This window comes from Onychostoma macrolepis, chromosome 23 (genome assembly GCF_012432095.1).
Source record: "Onychostoma macrolepis isolate SWU-2019 chromosome 23, ASM1243209v1, whole genome shotgun sequence".
Classification (NCBI taxonomy): domain Eukaryota; kingdom Metazoa; phylum Chordata; class Actinopteri; order Cypriniformes; family Cyprinidae; genus Onychostoma; species Onychostoma macrolepis.
The window spans coordinates 20866859-20891964 of NC_081177.1; the positions used below are offsets into that span (position 1 = coordinate 20866859).

Genomic DNA, 25106 nt, shown 5'->3' on the forward strand with positions numbered 1-25106 from the left:
TAAGTTTTTTGTTGGTTTGCTTTAGAGTTGGTCTAAAGCAGTGGTCTCAAACTCAATTCCTGGAGAGCCACAGCTCTGCAGAGTTTAGCTCCAAATCACACATGCTTGGAAGTTTCTAGTAATCCTGAAGACACTGATTAGCTGGATCATGTTTGATTAGGGTTGGAACTAAACTGTGCAGAGCTGTGGCCCTCCAGGAATTGAGTTTGAGACCAATGGTCTAAGTAACTGACTTGATAACAGATTTGAGAGTTGAAGACTGAAGTCTGAAGTGATGATGTCTGTGGCAAAGTCCGTTTTTGCCCATCTCTATATGTGTAAAGCAATGGTTCTCAACCAGGGTGTCTTAGCAAACTTCAAAAGGGTCCACAAGTAATGAAATTAAATTATGTTCATTATTTTTTTATTCAGTAAAATAGTCTGAATTAAAATGCATGTATAAAACAAGTCATGAAAAATGTAAACTGAAATGATATTTCTTCTTTTCATTTTTCCCACTCAACAAATTTTTGTTTTTATGAAAGAACATATGGTTCAGGAAACTTCTGAAATCAAATGAAAATCAAATTTATAGCGGTTATTAAATATATGTCTAAATTTTTGTTAAAAAAAAGAGTTTGAAAACAAGCAGCTTTAACCTAATTACAGCATGAATACCATAAGAAATATTTTAGCCTCCAGTGTCTCAGAAGAAATTGTACTGTTATGGGTACAACAACTTGCCACTGGAGCAATACCCTAAAAGTGACAATTACCCCAAAAATGTTCATAGTAGTACCTTAAAGGTACATATTATACTCTAAGGTACTAGAATGTATTTTTAGGGGCAGATAAGCTAAAAAGATGTCCCTTTAATAGCACTGTGCCAGTAATTCTAGCTCTTCAGGCACAGTATTTACACTTTTTTTCTTTTTGATAATGTATTAAGTATCTGTATTCTATCCCTGCTGGAACCCAAGAGGTAGCCATTTCACTTGTAGCCATTGAAGCTTGCTATAATAAAGTAATTTTAAAAAACATTAACATATTTTCATGCATGTTCGTATGTAAATCTATTCTAAGAAAGGCACCGAATATAATAACCATAAAAAGTCTAGTTGTAACTGCAGTGGAAAGATTGGTAGCTGTTCTTTATCATCTCTTGTCTTGTTTCTCCTTTGTGGAATGCAGATTTCAGGCTATGTGCAGGTCTGTGATTGGCTGAATTGTGACCAATGAGAAACGACTGTGGCCTTATCTAAAAACTAAACTTATTTGGATGCTATGCTCGAACTTCACATCGCTAAATGTTGAGAGAGTAAATGTTTAAGAGTTTGTGTGTGACGAAACGAGGCGTGAAGGAATTCTGCCAGATGTATTATTGAAGCTTAATGTTTTATAAGGCTCATTTCCTGAGATACAGGCATCTAGCACCATATGTGGCGGTTGATTCTGCTTTCTATTATGATCTGTTTATGTTTTGTCTCCTTTCGATGTGAGACAGCAGGGTGTGCATGTATTGTACACACTATCATTGCGTTCTCTGTGCGCATGTGTGCTGCTGGTATGCGGTTTAATTCATTGTGTTGACATGTTGAATGTGCCTCTTGGCTTTTTCATCACCGGAGCCAGAACTCACACCTTCAAACTCCACCACTTTCTAGAGGCAGCTGAGGAAAACATACTTTCTAGAAATAAATTAAGGAGCAAAGGTTGAACAAAGGAAGCTATAAATTGATCCCTGCTGGACTCTCTAATGTAAAGCAGTTATATAAATAGGCCGTAGAGTGAGAGCGGGAGTCAGTGAGTTCAGATGGATGAGCTTCGTGTTGACCTGAGCTCCTAGTTCCAGTACTCGTACACTCTTGAGTGTCTAGTTTGAGAATGAAAGGAATCCATATATAGAGTCATGAACGAAAGAAAACTAGAAGTCAGTGTAGTAATAGTCTCAGCCCATGGTGCACAGGTTTCATAAAGTTTTAGAGGTTCATAGGATTGAAACGTGAAAACGTATCCAAGACTTTTTGAGGCACTCAAAATTTGGGATTTGTAAGATTTTTTATAGTCTAATGCTCACCAAGGCTGAATTTATTTGATCAAAAATACATGAAAAACAGTAATATTGTGAAATATTATTACAATTTCAAATAACTCATTTCTATTTTAGTATATTTTAAAATATAATTTATGCCTGTGATGCAAAGCTGAATATTCAGCATAATTACTCCAGTCTTCAGTGTCACATGGTCCTTCAGAAATCATTCTAATGTACTGATTCGCTGCTCAAGAAACAGCAGCCAATAAGCTCGCTGCTGAACATTTCAAAACTTCGGCTAGTGTTTGCTGTAGCAGTTGCACCATGCTTCAGAAACCCTCCATCTTCCCCAGCTCCACCTGTATAGATCTGCTACGGGGTGATTTCATGTGTGTTATATATGGGGGTTATTTCATATACAGTATGTTATATGTGCAGTAGCAGTATTTCTTACATCCTCACAATAGCATGTCTGTGGATGTATTGGCAGTAGCAAGTCTCGGTATTTGTCCTGCCGTGGCAGCCGCGTAGCAGATCTATTACTGCCAAGACCAATCACATTAATATTTTCATGTACATTACAATGCTAAACTCTCTGAGAGTTGTCATTACAGAACAGCATTTATTTGAGTATCATGAATGATCTTGAATGACAGGAGAAGTCAATTCGTCTGTCAAAAAAAGTCATAGAAGCATTTGATGTCACTGTTCCTGAGCTGCGGAAACAGCTTGTAAATGTTTCTGCAATTGTACAAAGTGCATTAATATTTAATGAGGCAAGCGTGGTTTCTAACATCTGGAATTCGAAGCAGACCTTCATAATTTCAAAAGTCTGTTTAACCCAGGTTTTAAAAAGGCATATACCAAAATCCTAAAATTTGAACTTCCTAACATGGTTAGGATAATATTAAATAAAATAAGAATTTTATTTTAATATTATCCTAACCATGTTGCTCGGAATTCACAATGCTCTCTTTTTTTCTTGAAGGTGAGTCTGGACTCTCGGGTGAGGGAAGTGATCAACAGGAGGATGCAGGATCCCACCCCTCACATATTTGAGGATGCACAGCTGCAGATCTACACCCTCATGCACAGAGACTCCTACCCACGATTCCTCAACTCCTCTGTCTACAGATCACTGGTGCAGGGGGGGTCACGCTCCTCATCTGAGTCATAGACCCCTGACTCCCTCCTCTTTATTTCTCTCACTCTCGCCACCCAATTTCTCCCCATTTCCCTCCATCTCTCTCCATTGCACAACCACTCGAGGAGAAAGTACTCCTTTTTTGTGTCGTCACGGTTGGATTACCTTTTTTTTTTTGCTTACTCCATTTTCTTCTGTCATTTTTGAGGGAATCCCTCATTTTTTAGTGTTTCTCCTGAACCTGCACAGACTGAAACTGGAAGACACAGGGTTGAAAATGCAGTTTTCATTTTTCGAATCCTATCCCCCCCCCACCATCATTCCAAGCGTATGTGGCAGCAGCAGTAACAACTACTGATTTTCACAGCCATCTTTTTTTTTTTCTTCCCGCGAACATGCTTTGCTACTTTTATCTCCTGATGTCTCTAGTTGAAGAGAGCTGAGAGGGCCTCTGCAATAACATACACTGGAGTGGCCTGACCAATCTGCTCCTCTCTCCTGACCCTTGACCTGTCCACTGTCTCTGTGCTCTGATTGGCTCTTTGAGGCGAGGGGTCAAGAGCTGATTGGCTGCATCGTAAAGAGAGGAATGGCACTTTTTCAAGGTGCAAAACAAATAGGTACAAAAAATATTTACACACTATTTCGAATATAAATCAATTTCCAGGCCTAGACAGAATTTTCCCGATTTTCTACACTGATTTTGAGGGAAAATCTCCGGAATGGATTTAAATATGGTCAAATGAGAGTACTACACTCATACTGGTAGCTGAAAGCATTATCAGATTAACCAAAATATTTACTAAACATAAAGGCAGGGGGATGTAGAATTTTGTAAAAGAGGGCATAACTGTTTTGTTTAAGATTTCTGTGTGTACAGATTTCGTGTGGGCTTGTTGATTTCAAGCAACGGTTATCATTAAAAAATAAAATTAAAAAAATTAAAAAAAGAGGAAGACCGCCAATTTTAGAGATATTAAATGAGTCAAACATACATGAGATGAGAGAATGCCATGGTCTTAATTAGACTGGTCACTCACATTTTAAAATGAGTATTTTTAATGTTATTTATTTTTTATTTTGTTAAACTGTGACCTGATTTGTTTTTCTTGTACATATATTAAAGAAAATCTGGAACATATGCGACATACCGAGCAAGCTGTTAGTCCTGAGTGCTCAACTGCGCTGTATCTCTCTCTGGCCTCACTGTCTCTGTGTGTGTGTGTGTGTGTGTGTGTGTGTGTGTGTTTCTCTGAGGTTGTATGGTGTGAAAATCACAATTCTCTCTAGCGCCTCCTGTAGGTAGTTCAGGTACTGCAGTTTTGCAAGCTGTTTCTCAGTTTTCCCGCCTTTTCTTTAGGCAAAAGCAGATGATTTTAGTCATCATGAAATCAAAATTAACTTTATCGGTCAGTGCAAGTTATTCCACAGAAAATATTTTGTCTTTGTAAATGTAAAAACTTGCTCTGCCTCTACAAAAAATCATGGCAAAATTCCAGTAATTTAATCCCGATTTATGTTGTTGTAATAAATGTTACAGCAAGCAATAATGGCAGATAACAATACATTTGAATTTAACTCTGTCACGTCATAACGGTGTTTTTTCTGTCAGTTTTTTCACAAAATATACATGTTTTAAAAAGAATATCTCAGCATTAACAAATGAGAAAAGCATTGCACAGGTTTTATAGTATTGTACAGGAAACTTAAAAAAAAAAAATAAGCCATGAGCTGCTGTAAAATCCATTTAAAAGATTTCACTGGTCCAGTGCACTTCATTTATTCATGTTTAATGCTCAGTGTTACGCCTGCACTTGTGCTAAAACTCATTTTCTTTACAGATGCCTTCAACAGACTCTGAACCCGCTTGATATTTAAAACATAATAGGAATATTGGAGAACCGGTTGGACTGATGTTAACACTGTGAGCTGCGCTACCGCTCGAAACTTATGTATCACAAAATATTTCATAATGTGAATCTGAAACCAACCAGTACTGTGAGTGGGTCCCCAATAATAGAGAAATTCTGTTATGGAGTTAGTCTTTTTATATCAGCGCTGATCTGAAAATCTGGTGTTCATACTTTCCCTAAACATTCTCCTTCATTAAGCAGTTCATTTAGTTTGAGCAAAGAAACCTTAATTTCAGATCTCTCATTTCACATTGAAATGAGATTAATCATCCACATCCGCTTGGTACTTCCTGGTACTTTCAGGATTTGGTTCTTTGTAAATATATATATATATATATATATATATATATATATATATATATATATATATATATATATATATATATATATATATAGTATGCGTACAGCAAATAAATGTATAATGAATTAAGAACTCTAAAAGTGAGATTTTGAGAGTCACATGGCAATTTAGAGGAACTTCATGTACTGTAGTACTAAAAAGACAAAACAACAACAACAACAACTGATGCCTATATTTTGCTTTTTTCCATCAGTTGTGCATGATGTACATTTTGGAATATGTGTGTAAAATAGTTGTGTATATGGTTATATATGTACATGAACATATATTTAGTATTGCTCTTATTGTCCGACATGATGTGACCAGTCTAACTTAAGCCAGATGCGTGTGTGTGTGTGTGTGTGTGTGTGTGATAAAAGTTAAGTGAACTTTCTTAAGACAATGGGAGAGAGATGTCAATGACAGTGAACACACATTACACACCATCCCGCTCTTTAAAGACACACTTAAAGAGGGAAGCTTGCTGGTGGACCTCTCACCGTTTCACGTGCACTTTGCGTTCACACTGAAAGCGAATTAGAGGACACTGTACTGTACTGTATCAGCTGATCACATGAGCTCCGCTGTATTCACTCCTAATGCTAGTCGCAGTTCATTTGTGTAATGCTGAACTCGACTCAGCTGTCGCTCACGTTGCCTCAAATTGTCAACTCACATTGAAAGTAACTTCAGTTTGCTTTGAAAACCGCTGTCAGTGTGAACACTTTGCAATCAAAGCGATGTAACCGATTTAAACGTTCCTATTATAATCAACGTCACTGCTACAAAATGAAAATTTGAATTCAAGAATGTAACCTGGGTTTGCCATTTATTAAATATTAACATTTAATTACAATGTTAACTTGTTATAATTTTCTAGTTTTAAAAAGGCTTTTAAACATTTAAATGTGCAATTATTAAAGCTTTTTAATATGCTTCCAGTTTGGGATGCACTGATATTAAAATTCTGGCCCAAAACTAATAAGCTGATAAATATTATTTGAACAATATTAAAATTCTACACTATTTTGTACAAATATATTTAATTTAAATTAAAACACTAAAATAAGTCCTTTTAAATGCTACAAGTGAATTTAGGCATTATAATTTACAATTTCAAAATGGATATTCATTTTGTGCTAAAGATTACATTTTATTGTTTATTTACAAATTATCAAATCTACACAAAAATATTTAGGCTTAAATTTAAGATTTATTTATTTGAATTGCATATTCAACATCCATATATTTGGATTACACGGTTAAAACATAAATGTAACTATTAATCTTAATGTGAATGAATTAATGAATGAGGCATTTATATAGCGCTTTCATGTGTATTGCAATACACCCAAAGCGCTTTACATTTATGTGGGGGGGGGGGGGGTCTCTCCTCAACCACCACCAGTGTGCAGCATCCACTTGGATGATGCGACGGCAGCCACAGGACAACAGCGCCAGTGCGCTCACCACACACCAGCTACAGGTGGAGAGGAGAGAGTGTCGTAGAGCCAATCAAGTGGATGGGGATTATTGGGAAGCCATGATAGACAAGGGCCAGTGGAGGGAATTTGGCCAGGACACCGGGGTTACACCCCTACTCTTTTACGATGAGTGTCATGGGATTTTTAATGACCACAGAGAGTCAGGACCTCGGTTTAACGTCTCATCCGAAAGACTGTGCATAATGTGATGCATATATGTCAGTCATACATAAATAAAACAGGTAAGGTATTTTTTGCACTCATAAATAAATAAGGTAAATAAATACACATAAATGATGCCATTGTTTACTATTAACTATTTGCATTTATTTACAAAATCATTTATTAAAACTGCTTAGAATCAGCATTAATCTGTCCATTGTGAAAAATTACTTTTTTTCAGTTAAAAAGTAGCAACAATATGACTAGTTGTGGAACAATCAATATTCAGTTAGTTAAAATGTAGAAATTTATATTTTCATTTATGTGACTGACAAATATGCATCACATTAAATTTGTTAGTTTAGTTTAAAACTGTGTAATCCAAATGGATGAAAACATAAATATTAAATTAAGGCCTTGTATTTTTTGAGTGTATTTGTCAAAATAAGCAGCACAATTAAATAGAAATTCTCTAATACTGACTGATAACCAATATGGAACCGATATATCATGCATCTCAACACATGCTTGCAGCTTCGTTAATAATAGGAGTGTTTGACTTCTTGTATCGCTCACCAACAATTGTCCTCATCCTCTTTCAACAGCTGCACAGAACAGACAGACTTTCACAAACTTGTGATTGGAGACGGGGACTGTGACCTAGAGCTGCTTATGTTTACATAGATTTCTTTAAGGTGCCAAAATGAATCTAGCCTTCTAACAGTCTCAAACTAAGGAGCTTTGTGAGTCTGTCAATACCTGATGTGTTTTCATCTTCACCAAATGCTCACTCTGCTCTTTGTTACAATATGTTTTGGTTTCAGTGTGTCAAGCGCTCACTTCACAGGCTACAGCCTCAAGGTTTTGCCATATCATCCGCCTTCCCTCACTCTTTCTAGCGTTCTCTCCTGTCGCTCTGTGAGATTTTCTCTCCTTGTCGTGTATTCTCACGAGATTTGCAGTGCCATGACATACAGCAGTGAGATGGGTCCCTGACTCATGGACTTCTATGGACACTTATTTATTGACATTAGCATTATATTTTGTATTAAAATAAATCAAGTTATGTTTTAAAGAGTATGTTTATGGATTTCTGGACCAATTGTTTTGTTTGTTTCCCGAAGTCTGTGACCATTACTGTGTAACCTCTCCTCGCCCTTGGGTGCCATAGCAGGACACCCTCTTCAGGTTGTGGTTGGGACTTGAGGTCCCTTCTAACCCAGGCCAGCTCATTGCCGGAGATGATTTCATCAAGAACTCGTCTGTAATATTCCATAAACTTTGACTTGGTTGCATATTTTTTTGAATGTTTTTTAAAGAGAAGATATGACTATAATGATAATAATAAAGATGTTTGTGTTATTATTCATTTACAGCTTGCCAAGAGATTTACTGTAACTGCTGCCTCCAAAAGTGCTTTTCACACTTTACTCAATGGTTTTGATGCGAATACTTACGCAACAGCATGTCCAAAATCACATACTGTCTAGTACTGGTTTGAAATTTTGAAATGTTCTATATAGTATGAATAAGGGTAGTAATGAAATTCTAAAGGTCCTTGCACACTGAGTCCGAAATTTTCTTATGCATATTTTTTTTCTTTCATATTCGTCATCCTTTCCTATCAAAATGCTTGCTACAGATGTGAAAACGCAGAAAATCAAACCTGATCCGAATTTTTTTTTTTTTAATGACGGATGAAACAACGTAAGGTTGTATTTATTTATTTTTTTATGTGCAAACATTTCGGACTCAGTGTGCAGTGACTTTAGGCCTGTCCCCACAATGTCACACACTACATCCATCATGTTGTTACTGTCACATAACCTACTAGTGTCTGTTGCTAGTAGGCTTTATTAAATTGTAATGTGTCCATTATTTGAAGAAGTAATATATTACCTACAGGATACTTTCCGCCTGCTGTTTTTCAAATATTAGGAAGTCGGACATAGGCCTACTACTTTTTTGTGTTTTTCACATTCTGTATCGTATAGAAGCAGACATATATGGATACATTGTTCACGCTGAACACATAGCCTTTGAAAATCTACTCCATTTCATAGTGTGTAGAAAGATTTATTAAGTTACTTATAAGCGAAAAGATGTCTTTGTATTTGTATAGAGTTGATTGTATCTCTTAACCCCCTCAGACAAATGTTTCACATCATCGTGGTGTCTACTGTAATTGCGACATCTAGTAGTTTGTTGATTCAAAGACTTTGGACAAACAATTTTTTTGTAACAATGGAGAACCGATGACTTGTTAAATGGCTCATTAAATATTTTAATAATAATGTTTAATAAATATATTATTAATATAATTAAATAATATTAAAATGATTACTGATTAATTAGAATATTATTACAGATTGTATATAATATATATATATAGAGAGAAAGTATTTTTATTATATATATATACAGTCATGGCCAAAAATATCAGCACCCTTGGTAAATATGATCAAAGAAGGCTGTGAAAATTAATCTGCATTGTTAATCCTTTTGATCTTTTATTTTAAAAATTCACAAAAATCGAACCTTTCATTGGATAATAAGAATTTAAAATGGGGGGAAAATATCATTATGAAATAAATGTTTTTTCTCAATTGCTGATATTTTTAGCCATGACTTTTTTATATTTATATATATTTATATATAAATTACGTTGTCTCAAAGGGCTAGTTAATTAAATAAACCATTTTTCAATAATCGAAGAATATGTAAAAGCATGGTATTCATGATAAAAAGGCACCTCTGCTGTTGAGGCTAAAGGCAAAATAATTAACATGATAATGAATGGCTGGTTGACTTTTCCATATGTTGACATGACATGGATACAGATTGTTCATATAATTTATTAAAGCTGGGTATTAAGCAAATTTAAATTATAACTATATGTATAATAAAACCATCATATTTAAAAACATGACATTAATCACATCACAAAATATATTTGTTACTTCTGTAAAGCCATTAAATTTAGATCTCTGCCAAAGCTTTCAGAATCCTTACTTCTTAAAATAATTATTCTGTATTATTAAAATGAACATTTTAATGACAGTATATTTACTGAACAAAAATAAATTGTTATTTATCAAAATAAACAAAGTAGTACAACATTTTCTGAACTGATTGTTTCTAACAAGTATTCAAAACAGTATTTATGGGTGCCGGGTCCCTTTTACCCTAAGCATGTGGTAGAAACCCTTCTTGCCACCTAATACATTTATAACATTTCTTAAAACAAAATGTGTTACTCCATCTATGTTAATTTTTTTCTGCAGTCATACATTATGGATTCAGTGAAACGCATTTTCCTTATGGTCCTGTTGTACGTTAGTATATAATCACTAACCCAGACTGAAGCATTGTGTGATATATAACTTAAACCAACATTAACCCAGGTTACACAATCACACAGGCTTAATTTCAGATGTGAAAAGCCCATAGGATGGTAATATGTGTCCCTCTAAATAACAGTTACACTTAACTTGACCCCCCTCTGCACATCTGGTTTTACTTTAAGGAAGTTGACTGGGATGCAAGCAGGATTTGAGGACTTTTGTTTAGTATTAAGAGCTCTAGATGATAGAAATATGAATTATCTTTCCTCACGTTTGGCTTCTTAATATCAGTTGTTATACTTTTCACATAGGAAAAGTCCTTTTTAGATAAGACTACTGAGGTTTCCTGTGATAATTCTCATTATTATTATGTTGACTCTATCCTTTCAACAGCAGGACTAACTGTAACCACATACAGTATGTGAGAATCCTAAAATGTTCAGGGATTTTCCCTGGCTTTATCGTTCTTGTTGCCGTTGAACATGTATGGAAATATTGTCGTATTGCCAAAACAAACACATGCAGCAGTCAGGCGGTTCTCTGTTTCTGCCGTGTAGGTGACCGCTGACTCAAACAACCAACAGTGTACAGTACAAAAGCTTTATGCACATATCAGCACTGTTCGGACATCTGTCTTGCATAAAGTTTGAATGTATGAAGGAAAAAACAAATGGCTAAAAATGCGAGACGGAAATACCAACACAGAGAGACATTTTTCCCTCCCCCTTCAAGTTCCACAAACATTCCTGGAGTCGAACATGAGGCTCAGTTCACGCTGCCATTCCAACAAGAATCTGGCGGGAGATTTCTCTGATAAGAGCCGAGAGTGACTCGTCATCTGGACAGAGATGATTAGCTCTTCTTCCAATAAAACAAAGACCCTTAATAGACCAATACATGAGAAACCAGCATAACAATCTGCACACTTATATTCGGCATTTTTGTACTTTGTACATACACGTTATACACTCTTAAAAAAAAAATGGTGCTATATAGCACTAAAAGTGGTTCTTGGCTCGTAATCATAGGGGAACCACTTTTGGTGCTATATAGCACCATATCTTTAAAGGTGCTATACAGCACCTTTGTCAAATAGTGCTATGTAGAACCATAAGAGGTGTCATATTGCATTGTATTTCTTCAACAAAAATGGTGCTAAATAGCACCAACAGTGGTTCTTTGGCTCGCAAAGAACCATACTGGAGCTTAACAGGTTCTGTGGTAGCGGTGCTACACTGTAAAAAGTGATAAGTTGACTTAACTTTAAAAAAAAAAAATTGAGGAAACCCGTTGCCTTAAAATTTTTAAGTTAAGTCAACTTATCACTTTTTACAGTGTATATAGCCCCTCAGTCATGGTGAAGAACCGCTGAAGAACCAAGATTTGGTGCTATACAGCACCAAAAGTGGTTCCCTTATGATTACGAGCCAAAGAACCACTTTTAGTGCTATATAGCACCATTTTTTCTTTTTAAAGAGTGATATATGTTATTGTGAATTCTCCTTTTTTAAAGACATTTGGCAGATTATTTCTAATAAATTATTATTAGAAAAATGCAAAAATACATTATTTTCAAGTTTTATATGAAATAGTATATATTTTCGAAAACGTTTTCCTCTAAAATGCGAGATAATCAGAGCCATACATTTAAACAAGTTACGTTCCAAATTTGAGGTTGATATCTTAAAAAACAAGCTTTCGCTAAGATTTTGTTTGGATGCAGTACCAAATGTTTCCACTAGATGAAATGTGTTTTCCATTCACATTTTTCATTTTTGATCATCCCTTACATTTGGATGTATGTCACAATAGGCTACCAAAAAAAAAATAAAAAGTTTCAATTGTCACTCCTATGCATATACAGCACAAAACAATTTGCCAAAATCAGCAGTTTGAAACTTGCACAATTTTGGTAACACTTCAGTATAGGGACCAATTCTCACTATTAACTAGTTGCTTATTAGCATGCCTATTAATAGCATATTGGCTGTTTATTAGAGCACATGTTCTGCATGACCATATTCTACATCCCTAATCCTACCCAATACCTACATTTAACAACTACCTATTAATAAGCAGTAATTAGTTGTTTAATAGTAAGTTGTATAGTTAATAGTTAATTAATAACAGGAACTGGACCTTAAAATAAGTGACCAGATTTGTTTTACTTAGTTCATGTTTACTAATAGTTAACTAACGTTAACAAATCACAACATTGTAACATGTTACCAAGTTTGGTTTAAGGCACTTAATCAGTAGCTTCTTATAATTATTACAGTAGCTATAATTATTTTTACACTTTTTAGAAGACTAAGACCTCATATTGAGAGACAGCTGATTTTTTTCACCACTTTAACTCACTTTAAGCAAAAAACACATTTGTGATATCATTTGACCTGTGGGTATTTTTCTGTGCTTTAGAACAACTAATTTTTCTTGTAGCATAACTGAAAAAAACAGTTACTAAAGTGGTATCTTTCTGTTGAATACGGTATAAATAGCTCTTTAAGGTAACTAGTGTACATGTTGCAATCCTCCTTCCCTTTCTCCTTCACCTGAAGTCTTTGAATTATGGTTTATTCCCTTGAAGGGCCTATAGCAAATTCTCCAAACACTGAGCATTTCCATTAACCCAACCATTCATTTGAAATCAGCAGATCAAAACTCTTGTCTACTGACCCTTTAATTCCCCATAACTGGGGGCTATTTAGCCTCTCTGGAGACAGTTGTTTGGAAGATTCCCACCATGTTCCCTTCAACCCATCACAGGTTCAAAGCCCTCCGTTTTCTTAATGATCTGGCGGGTCTAAACCCAAATGTGGTGTTATTTATAAGCGTCCACGAGTGCCTTCACTGATCTCCTCAATCCAAAACCAAATCTGACAGCATTTATTTTCAGTCGCCGTAATTAAGAAATGTTGTGACAGCTTGGAGAAAATTACTGCTCATGCAAAGGCCAGACACATTTCACCAGCTGTGCCTTACGCAAGTCACAAAGGGTCAGTTCTATTCTCAGATTTGATTAAGATTAGCTTTGCAATACGAGGACGCCACTGGGAAGTTTCCAAAATATAGGACCAGTTTCATGTGCAAGTCCTCAGGATCAAGGAGATCAAACACTGGATTAAAACATCAGCCTCATCAGATCATGACACAAAGTTCAGTTAATACAGAAGACAAATGATGGCACTGAAACACAGTTGTTCAATCACAGCTGTGATTGGCCGACTGCTCCCTCTAGTGGAAAACATCTGAAGCACAATAAAAACAAGCAACATATGCTAGTTTGGATAGTTTACTTCAAAATGCATTTACTCACCTTCATTTGACTATTGCTGTGTGTTTTGTCTTCTGTGGGAAAAAGAAATATCTTTAAGGATGTTCTGAAATGTTTTCCATGTTATGATATAGTGAATGCAGATGAGGGCCTTCCAAAATGACAGAAAAGCACCATAAAAGTGGTTAATCGCTCTAAATTACTCTAAATAATTGATCGCCATTGACGTCAAACCTGTTGTGATGTGTCTTCAGGGATCATATTTGAATACCGTTATTCTCCCCACCAAAAGTTAGATTTTTTTTAAAGAAATTAATACTATAACTCAGCAATGATGCATTAACTTAATCAAATGTGACAGTAAAAACATTTATAATGTTACAAAAGATTGGTATTTTAAATAAATGTTATTTTGAACATTCTATTCATTAAAGAATCCTGAAAATAAAATGTATGATGGTTTCCACAAAAATATTATGCAGCACGACATTGATGATGATAAGAAATGTTCGAATGATCAGCATATTAGAGTGATTTCTGAAGGATCATGTGACACTGAAGACTGGAGGAATGATGCTGAAAATTCAGCTTTACATTACAGGAATAAATTACATTTTAAAATATACTAAAATAGAAAACCATTATTTTAAATTGTTATAATATTTCACAACATTTCTGTTTTTACTGTTTTTATAAGGAGGCTTCAAACACATTTTTAAAAACCGACCCCTGACCTTTGAGCAGAGGTGTGCATGAGTAAATGAGCAGATTTTAAGAGAGTAATGACTAAATTTAGTTCTGTTCCTCACCAAAAGCTATTGTATGTCTTCAGAATGACTCCAAATATGGTGTACAGTCATACAAACCACTTTTATAAACTATGTTTAGCATCTTTTTTTTTTTTTTTTTTTTAATTCAACTGACTGTTCGTGTTCCCAACTCAAACACACAAACGCACACAATAACACACACTCAAACCACAAAATATTCTTAGCCAAATTTACTGAGACAGAACAGTCCAATTATTCATACAATACATATGAACCTTTAATTATGTACCACGTTCTGTTTTTCCTCCTGGTCTGGTTCTCTACAAGAAGCAAACTACCGCCTACACTAAGGCTCAAATATTAAGTATAATCCTTCAAGTCTTTCTAAACTCTGGAAAAGCAACCAATCATTCAAGATTTAGTTAAATAAATCATCTGCAAAAAACAAACAACAAAAAAAAAAACTATGTATGAATGTGTAGAAATTCTTTCAGCAAGTACTTGGCACTCATAGAGCAGAAAGGCACAAGCGCTATATCAAAAGGCAAAGCAAGACTGAACAAGCCAGCTGACTTTCTAGGTCTAAGTTATCGGCAGTGCGTGAAAGGCAATAATATTACACCAGTAAAAAAACAGGGAAAAAAATAAAATACAGAAATAGCTTTTTGAAGTAGCAACACTCATATATTACAAAGCTATGAAAATGCATGTATATAAAAAAAAGACATCAAGTTTGTTTTTTTCTCAAAAGAAAAAAAAACACATTTCCTTACACTATGAATTCAGGTCATCTCTTCATATGAAGAATCCTGCTCACTTTAGTCTTTAACAAAACTATGAAAAGAGAAAACAGAAAATGAATTAATATACAGTATTTAAAAATATATGTTTTTGTTTTTTCTATAAATGAAGAATAACAACTAGTGGAACAAATCGAATTGCTTGTTTCCTAATAAAAATAAACATCTTTAAAACATTGACCTGAAAAAAAAAAAATTGCAATATATTCAGTACGTTTTTTCCAGATATTCTGAATGTGTTTTTTTTTTTTGTTGTATTGTATTATTTGTATTGTTATTGTATTTTTTTTATTTTTTTTTACTTTTGTGACAACATGCCAATTTGAGAGTCTGCCATTTTGCTCCTCCAAAAAATGTAAACATTATTTTACATTATTTTAAAGATAAAACAAAAAGTTATGAATCAAAAACATAAAAAGTAAAATACAAAAAAAAAAAACACTGAATATTGTATTTATTCTTATTTTAAATACCCCTTTTCAACAAGTTCAACATTTCCTTTAATGTAAGCCAGTGTTATTTTATGTTCTCAACAGCTATAGCAAAAATGATATTTTATTTTATTTATATATAAATGTAAATATTAATGATAGAAAATATTTATTACCAGCATTTATTACTTCTTATCTTACAGCTACTGCGATATAAATCTTGTGACAACTAACCCAGGTCTCTCCTATATTTTATCTTGTTCTGTTGCCTTCTATTGCATTCAGCTTGTTTTAAATAAACCTCATTAAATTGATTATTTCTTTATACCCAATTTATGCAGTCAGTTATGCTGGTAAACCTTTATTGTAAAGTACAGCTGTGAAGTTTGCCTTCAGTGAGTAAATACTGCCACCGTGTGGCTACACTGCACAGACATGTATTACGGTCACATAATGGATGAGACCGTTTTATGGTCTTCAGCCAGCCAGATTAATCATTTCAACCGATGGCTTTTGCACTGCCAGATATATAGAAAGATTCTTACCTTCCACCGGTTTCCACACTCGTTGCACAGCACGAAGGTGGTCATGGGTTCATCTGCGCTGCGTGTCTGGACCTGCGGAGAGAGATTGTGCATTCCTGCTTGTTTCATGCTTCAATGCAGTTTAAGTCCACTCACAAACTTCCTTTCAGACATGCGAGAGAATCAAAAGACTTGTCCGAATTTGCTCCGAGCACTGAAATGTGGGGCTGTTTGTGTTTCAGAAACTTGATCCGCCCTTTTTTTCTTTTTTAAAATATAGCTTAAGTGATACTTTCAGATGGACTGTATTTGTAACCTACCGCTGAGTCAAGCTTCAGACTGAGAGCTGTTTTAACATGGCAAGTTTAAACATTTCAGGTCTGTTACAACAGCATACCTGAGTGTAAGTGCAGTTCTTGCCCTTGCATTTTCCACAGACAAACATGTCGGTCTCGGTGCCGCCCACTTTGGATAGCTGATGCTCTCGAATGGACTCCTTGGTCAGCGCTTTTCTGATCTCTTTAAGCTCTGCGCTTGCCATCTCCTGCCAAACACGTAATTAACACAAACACACTTCACATCCTGCAGAGAAGCTGCGATTTAACACTTCGCAGGCCAAAGTCAATCCCAAACGTACCTCTGCGGTCATGTTGGCGATGCAGTCTGGAGAAATGTTGCCGCACAGGACGTTCCGGCGCAAGTCTGGGTTTTTCTGGTCCTTGAGGTTGGAGATGCGACTCCTCAGTCTGCTCTTGTACTTCATGTCAGTGGACTTGAACTCCTGGTAGATACGTGTCATGAAGTACAGTCAAGAAAGCGCAAACCCGGCTGCATTATTTTACATTTTCCTATAAAGATGAAGCATGCATTTTTTCACAGCAAGACGATTGTAAGTAAAACATTATTCATTGGAGAATGGAAACGTAACCAAAAAGTTTTAACACAATCAAAACACATCATGGCCTCTACTGGTAGATGTTGTAACTACACAATGTACAGGCCAAATACATCTTTCTCCATTCCAAGTTCTGTATTCTGACAAAGTATGAATCGCCAACACTTTATATACTACCATGGTACTTGTATTCAAAAGTTACAGTAAAGACGTGTATATTGTTGCAAAAGATTTCTATTTCAATTAAATGCTATTCTTTTGAACTTTCTATTACCAATTCAGTGCCATATTGCACTTTTCTATTTACAAAAAAATATTAAGCAGCATTTTCATATTGATAATAATTAGAAATGTTCCTTGAACAGCAAATCAGCATATTAGAATGATTTCTGAACATCATGTGACACTGAAGAATAAAAATCCAGCTTTACCATCACAGAAATAAATAAATAATATATTAAAATAGAAAACAGTTATTTTAAATTGTAATAATATTTTACAATATTACTGTTTTTACTGTATTTTTGCTCAAATAAAAGCAGCCATGGTGAGCATAAGAGACTTATTTAAAAAAAAAAAAAAAAAAAAAAACCTTACAGACCCTAAACTTTTAAACAGTAGTGTATGTTATAGTAGATGTTTTATAAGTGCCATATTCTGAAAAGCATTATATTTTTCTCTATCTGCTGCCTTTTACAGCTCAGGATAGTCACTAATGAAAGGTCTGGGATGGTGTGTTCTTAGGGTGCCATCAGCTATGTGATGCATTTTTCCTATAGCTCCAGATTAATTTGGCTCATTTATGGCTCAAGTGATTGGCTCAGAAACAACTAGCAATGAGCAGAGACGGCAGATTTCAAATCACATACTTGGTCCTGCACCTTCAAATAACCACTTTCAAGCTTAATAGGAACGCTACTGTATAGCTTTCTCCAGGTTTTCTATCAACACCAGTGTTGAGCATCCCAACATAACACTAGCTAATGTAGCTTTTGGTAAGGAGAAGGATATAATCTTCAATCTGTGCCGCCAGGTGTTCACAGTCTACACCGATCGTCTGGTAATCACCTAAGAAAAAAAAACCCAAAGCATAAATCAACTCAAATTAACTCCAGTATTTTAACTCAACTCAAATTTTAAAACCCAACACTAGCAAATCTCCCCCATAGTCATCCGTTGCAAAAATTTAAAGCGATAGTCCACCCAAAAATGAAAATTATGTCATTAATTACTCACCCTCATGTCGTTTCAAACCCGTAAGACCTTCGTTCATCTTCGAGACACAAATTAAGATATTTCTGATGGCATCTGAGAGCTCTCTGACCCTCCCATAGACAGCAATGCAACTGAAATGTTCCCAGACCCAGAAATGTAGCAAGGAGATCGGTAAAATAATCCATGTGACATCAAGGGGTTCAACCGTAATTTTACAAAGCTACGAGAATACTTTTTGTGCACAAAGAAAACAAACAACTACTTTATTCAACAATTTGTCTCCTCCGCGTCACCCTAGCACCATTTTGGAGAGTATCCACTGGACGTAAACAACATATGTGTCACGGAGGAGACGAATTGTTGAATAAAGTAGTTTTTTTCTTTTGCGCACAAAAAGTATTCTCGTAGCGTCGTAAAATTACGGTTGAACCCCTTGATGTCAAATGGACTGTTTTACTGATCTCCTTTGCTACGTTTCTGGACCTGGGAACATTTCAGTTGCATTGCTGTCTATGCAGGGTCAGACAGCTCTCAGAATCCATCTAAAATATCTTAATTTGTGTTCCGAGGATGAACAAAGGTCTTACGGGTTTGAAACGACATGAGGGTGAGTAATTAAATGACAGAATTTTCATTTTTGGGTGAACTATCCCTTTAATAACAGTTCATTTAACATTTTAGTTTCCTTAATTTCCCTTAAGTTGTGCAGTGCAGTGAACTTTCTTTTATATTTGAGTGAAATTAACTTGTTTTGTAAATTGCACTATTAGCTTTTACAGTGCATTAATAACTAGTTGGACTGGTTCAGCTTTTACCATCAGTTTGTAGGGCCGCCACCAGCAGCTCTCTGCATTTAGTGCGCACGCTGTCCGTCGTGACGGGAGCAGGTGGAAAGGTGGTGAATTTGGGGGTGACGGGGGTGGTGGGAGTTTTTGGTGTCTCCAGCTTGTTACTAGACAACAAAAGGTAACAACATTTCAATGTTTTGATTACTGCTTAAAATAATATGTATTGTAGAAAAACAAATACATAAAAATTAAGTGTTCCATTACTTTTAATTCATGTTTAAAAAAAACAACATTGTTAAATAAATATGAGAAATATACTATAATAGGTTTAAAGAATCTAGAAGTTGCTATCAAGAGTATAGATCTGTTTATTTTACATGTTTATTTTTTTCAATCAAGTTCAAATTATTTCTTTCATAATGACTCATTTTCAAATTTAGTAAATATAATGTAAAATAAATATCATTGTCATTGCAGCAGGGGTTATTTGCTATCTTTAAATTAAACAGTGTGCTATATATACTGTATATCAGCTTTATGCTGGCTCAAATGCATTTTGTCTGCTACCCTGCTCGTTTTTTTAAATGAAGCATGCATGGATGAGTTGTTCACAATAAGATCTATAATATGCATTTAGAATTTTTGCATTGCATTTTAATTTCAAGACAACTTCAATGGTTAGAATCCACACACCTGGTGTCGCTGGATCCAGGACAGTCTTTAGAAGATGAGGACTGGAGAGGAGATCCTCCTTTTTTCTTCTCCTCTGATTTACCCTCAGAACCATCTGCATAAAAGAATATTCACACAATCCAGCATTAATATCAGAACACATGCTCATTGTGTTCACTATCGCCAAGTTAACATCCATAAGACAATACGAGCTGGAAAGCAAACACAGCAGCTTCATCCCACCACTTTTTTAGAAGGAAATTCTTCTGTCTCCTTCTCAATCAATCTAAAAAAGATGGTGTTATTCTTATAAGTTGTGTGAGTGTGAATAGGAATGCAGTACCCAGCAGTTTCTTCCAGGTCTTGATGAGAGATTTGGCCAGTGTCTGCACCTCCTCGTCCGAGCTCTGCTTCCGCACTGCATTCACTGACATCCCGATCCGCGTGGACTGCAGCGTGCGACGCAATGAAACAGAGGGAAGATCACGTTTTTTACATTAAATATATCATTGGACTACCACAACATCCAATTTGTGATACATTATAACTCATTATATACATATGACACAAGTGTTATAAACTATCTAGTATCAAATAACCAATTATGATGCTTTGACTACCTGATCATTCTTCTGCTATAAAATGCTCAAAAAAGGGGAGATCATTACTGAATAAAAGAACGAGTAAATGACCGCTTAAGATTTTCAGCTATTTAAATGCAGTACACTGGGTATGATAACCTTTAATATTTTAATCACAATAAATCAGGGACTGATCTGGAAAGACTAAACCAGTTTTCCCTAAAGTATTCATTTTTCTTCTGTGTATCACTGCTCTGTTGTTTGAATTTCTCCTCAGGGACTAATTTAAGACCTATTTGTCTGTACATTAACTCCAACCATACTGAAAATATCCATTCCAGGGTTATTAGCTAACTACATCTAAAATGAAAACCATAAAAAAACATTCATTACCTGAAATAAACTAAGGGCATAAAATATATTTTAAAACTAATATGAAATATTAATAAAAACTATAATAGTATCTCAATGATACTCAAATAATATCGGCCCAGCTAATGACAATAATCCTACAGTAAATGTACTCGCATACAGTAGTGCATTTGAACCACTGGCTCTGTTCAGGATGGAATACTAGCATGCTGCATTATGTACTGTGTACACTAGTATTAAAAAAACAAAAACATAAACAGTATGCAACATATGCATCTGAGGTATAGAAAAATTTGTACTTTGCCTTTTTAAAAATGATGGAACTTTTGGAAATCCAATCAAAATATAAGTGAAAATATGTACAGGATCGTTACTATGTCCAAATTATTCATTCATTACTCCGTTGTGGTATACAGTATTATGTGCTTGAATACTGGACATTCTGGACAATGTAGCAGGTCATCCAGATATTCTACGCCCACATAAATTTGACATAAATACTGATTACATTCTACACACTGCAGAAATAGCACGAGCAGTATGCCATTCCAAACATAGCCAATGAGAACAGCAGCATGGGATTCCCTGACTAGAAGAGAAAACCATGATTATGTAATCCAAGGCAGCACATGCTCTGCCCACAGACACCGTCTCCAGTCCTGCTGAGATACCTGTAGGGTCTCCAAAGACATCTTCATGTTCTTCAGCTCCTGAAGCAGGTCAATAGCACCATCCTGAAGATAAAATCACAACGAGGAGGAAGTACAGTTACACAACAACTTCTCAAACGTAAACACTGGCTTCTTCGTTGGTTCATAGAAAAACACAGCCAGTCTGCACATAGATGCTGTGTTTTGGGGACAAAACTGGGACTGACTGGTGTGAAGTGTTGGCTTAAATGAGTCTTTTGTTTACGCTGGAGAAATTTGGAGAACAACCAGCTGCCAGCTCATCACAGTACACAAACGCTTCAAACATGAGAGTAAAAGCCGATTTTGCATGAGGATTGACCAATAAGAGCCCGGCGGTTGTCTGGATGAGGATGAAACAGGTGATAATCACACACAGAGTAACTAGATCAAATACTGACAAACAGAAACGAACGCGTGGATGAAATCAACAGTTCTCTCTCCTACCTGTATTTCAGAAGCTATGGCAAATGTGTCACACTTACAGTGTTTTTCTTATGCACCATTTTGTCCAGCTTCTTTGCGATGCGCTCCACTTCTTGGTCCTTCACCATGTTTACAGGTTTAGGGCTGTTTGATGGCGCCCGATGGCCGTGCCTCCATTTATGTGGGGAAATGCGCCCGTCTCTGTGTGTCTCTTTTAGTGGCAGTATGAGAGGAATCTGCTGCCTTTCTCTCCGCTCTAGAATGTTGTATAGCGATGTTCGAATCGCGAGTGAGTCGTTCTTGTCGGTTGAATCTTTTCACCGAATCAAATGAACCTGTTCCGGTATGAACGATTCGTTCACGAATCAGACTGAGCAGTTCTCGAGTCAACTCACCGACTCACAAGAGCCGCGTCTTTTTCAGACAAGTTTAAATCGCATTGAGCGCGAAATGTGAGCTGACAGAACGTTTGTATTGAAGTGACTGTGGGTGAAAGGTAAGTTACTTTAATAGTGGTAATGTTATAAATGAATTATGTATTCGAAATGTTTAGGAGTTAATTGGATGGCAGTTTTCTCAAAAAATAAAAAATAAAAAAATGTTTTAGGAAAAAATTAATGACTGCAACAAACTGAACTAGGGCACGTGACATTACAATAAACACATTTGAAAGAATAAAACACAGTGAATGCATACAGGTTTAGCGCATTTTTACAGGGCATGCCGAGATGTCACCTGATGGCAAATTTACGTTGTCATGTCAAAAAGTCACTGAATCCTTTCTTTGAAGCGGTTCTTTGAACGCGCTGTTCAAAAGAACCGATTCTTGGAAATGAATCGAACTGCCCATCGATTCGGTGTTGAAGCAGGGTGTTATGGGAATTGGAGTTAATATGAATAACCGCAGAAGCAAAGCAGTCAAACACAAACAATGTGAAACAGTATTTCTAACAATTCTAACTAACAGTTCTGATATTTTTGTCCAGAGCATTTTCGTAAAAACATTTCGTAAACAACTTTAACTTTTTGTTTTGGCAATAGACTCAGTGCCCTTTAATTTAATTTAATATTTAGGTTTTTTACAACAGCAGGTGTACAATAAGTGTAGATAAAATATTTACCATATTTGCAAAATGCAAAATTGCCCTTGCATTTAGGCTACTTACCTGGATTGTAAAATTTAATCAGTATAAACATTAAAAAACTTAAAAAGTGTTTTGAATAACACATTGGTAAATGGCAAAATGTTTTGGAATTAAACATTTTGCACTTAGTAAAATAATTAAATCATTGTCATTGTCTACTATTGATCATTTCTGAGTGAAACAGTGACTGTTGTTCCTTGGTTGTTGCTCATTTTCCAAATCTCTTGTCAGGATTTGTGGTTGTTGTGTACGTTGCATCCAAATAAAAGGGATAGTTCACCCAACAATGAAAATATTTCCCCTCTATGCTGTCCCTTCGTGACAAACATCTTGGTTTTGATTATCAGCATTCTTTGAGTTCTGCAGAAGTCAGAAATCACATGTTGTCGTTAACTGACTTCAACACATTTAGCACACTAAGCATGCCTCGACATCATAATAAGGGATAAATTATTATCAAAAATGTATGCGTTCACTCTGAGGATCTTTGCAAAATGAGGACAGTAGCCTATTATTTTGACCTACTGTGTGTTGTGGGAACAGGTTTAAGTTTAACAGACATTGGATTTTATCAGTAGAGGGCGTCATTGTAACAAAAGTTCTAAAGTATTTTGCCACACAAACCACAAATAAAAATGCACAAATGCCATGGCATTAGACAACACAATATCAAACTAAGGGACATTCATTTTAACCCTTACATTGTCTTAAAGTCATTTTTGACCCGGTAAAGAGCCATTCACTTTGCCCTTTCAAGCATGTCATGCAGCCCAACTATTTTTGTAAAATTATGAATAAAACTTGGCAAAAATATTAGGCACTTTGTAAGATTCAGCCGCTCACACATATTGTTTTCTATAAATGGTGCTACATTTTACATGTTAATTAATTAAAATTAATTAATTTAAAAATGTAGTTTAAAATTGCCATTTTTGGTGTTTTTTTGTTTTGTTTTGTTTTGTTTAATGCAAGGACATTATTAATTGATTGGTCACCATTGTAAGAGTATCTCATATGAATCAGAAAATGTATATTTTTTTTTTTTACTTGAAAGCGGGTTTGATTCACAGCTAGTGGTTTTAGTGGCATTCAAGAAGTAACTGTGATAAAAGATACACAGAATGTAGTTGTATCCAAAAATAATTTATTCGTCAAGTAAAGAAAATATTACATTCACACATTGTTCTGACTGTTGTGCAGCATTTGTTCATTTTTAAACCAGATCGATACAGATTTTAGCATTTCAAGCGACAGTGAAAACAATAGTGACACGCTGAATCAGAGCTCTGAGCGTTAATGTCCCATAATGCCCTGTTGAACCCACGGTATGCGCACATACAGGGGCTGAAGCCTCCATATATGAGTGAAGGTGACAGAGTGGCATGTTCTCCAGCTGAGGAAACCCCACCTCAGCATTGAGGGAATGTGTTCAGAGAGGGGGGGGAAGTCCCCGAAACGGCCAGCTCAGGCCTCAGTCACTCGGGCAGGAAACCCGGTCTTCATCACCCTGCTGAGGTCATCTCTGATTATAACTGGACCGGGTTAAGGCAGCCCAACCGGCTCGCTTGAACAAGCCCTGTTCCTGCCATACATTCCCTATTTAGAGGAATACAGGCGGTGCCGCTTTGGTTCTTACTTTGGACTTTTTGTGTGGTTTAGAAATGTGCTGATTGATTGAGGTGTGTGTTTATTTCACTCGGCTTATCAGTGTGAGGCTGTTGCTCACCATTAATCTGTCATTACGAGGCATGGGGTCAAACTGATCTTAAATGAGAAATTATAGATTATATTGTCATAATTTTTTTTTATAACGTTGACATTTTTCTTAACACTTTTTCATTACATTTCACAACAAATGTTGACTCTTTTTAGGACTTTTTTTTTTTCGTACAATATTCTTAAGAAAATATTTATTAACAATTGTGGCATTTTCCTCTTAATTGTCAACTTTTTCAAATGTATTTTTCTAACATTTTGAAGAAAGAAAAGTCGTAGTTAATGGTTTGTTAATAGCGAGAATTGGATCTTAAAATAAAGTTTGACCGAAAGAAATATGATTTTTTGACAGTTTTTCGTAATAAATAAATAAATACATTTGTAAACAACTTTTAACAAATTGT

At 35.5% G+C, this 25106-nt stretch overlaps 2 protein-coding genes across 16 annotated transcripts in view; one reads left to right on the forward strand and one right to left on the reverse strand.

The window, feature by feature from the left end:
• rgs19 (regulator of G protein signaling 19) overlaps positions 1-8426 on the forward strand; it is a 40669-nt gene extending 32243 nt beyond the window's left edge. For 13 of the 15 annotated variants that reach the window (XM_058762547.1, XM_058762538.1, XM_058762539.1 and 10 more), the window contains one exon: positions 3003-8426. In XM_058762547.1, coding sequence (XP_058618530.1) covers positions 3003-3191 — 189 coding nt within the window. In that variant the 3' untranslated portion in view covers positions 3192-8426. The remainder of the gene's footprint in view (positions 1-3002) is intronic. The other 2 variants (XR_009268746.1, XR_009268747.1) reach the window with 2 other exon arrangements.
• Positions 8427-14663: 6237 nt separating this feature from the next.
• Positions 14664-22149, reverse strand: tcea2 (transcription elongation factor A (SII), 2). Its single transcript, XM_058762552.1, has 10 exons — positions 21901-22149; positions 21398-21460; positions 20117-20222; positions 19795-19888; positions 19129-19265; positions 18110-18166; positions 16841-16995; positions 16601-16747; positions 16225-16296; positions 14664-15282 (listed from the first exon to the last, which is right to left on the reverse strand). The coding sequence occupies exons 1-10, from the start codon at positions 21967-21969 to the stop codon at positions 15274-15276; spliced, it is 909 nt and encodes a 302-aa protein (XP_058618535.1). The 5' UTR covers positions 21970-22149; the 3' UTR covers positions 14664-15273.
• Positions 22150-25106: the final 2957 nt, after the last annotated feature.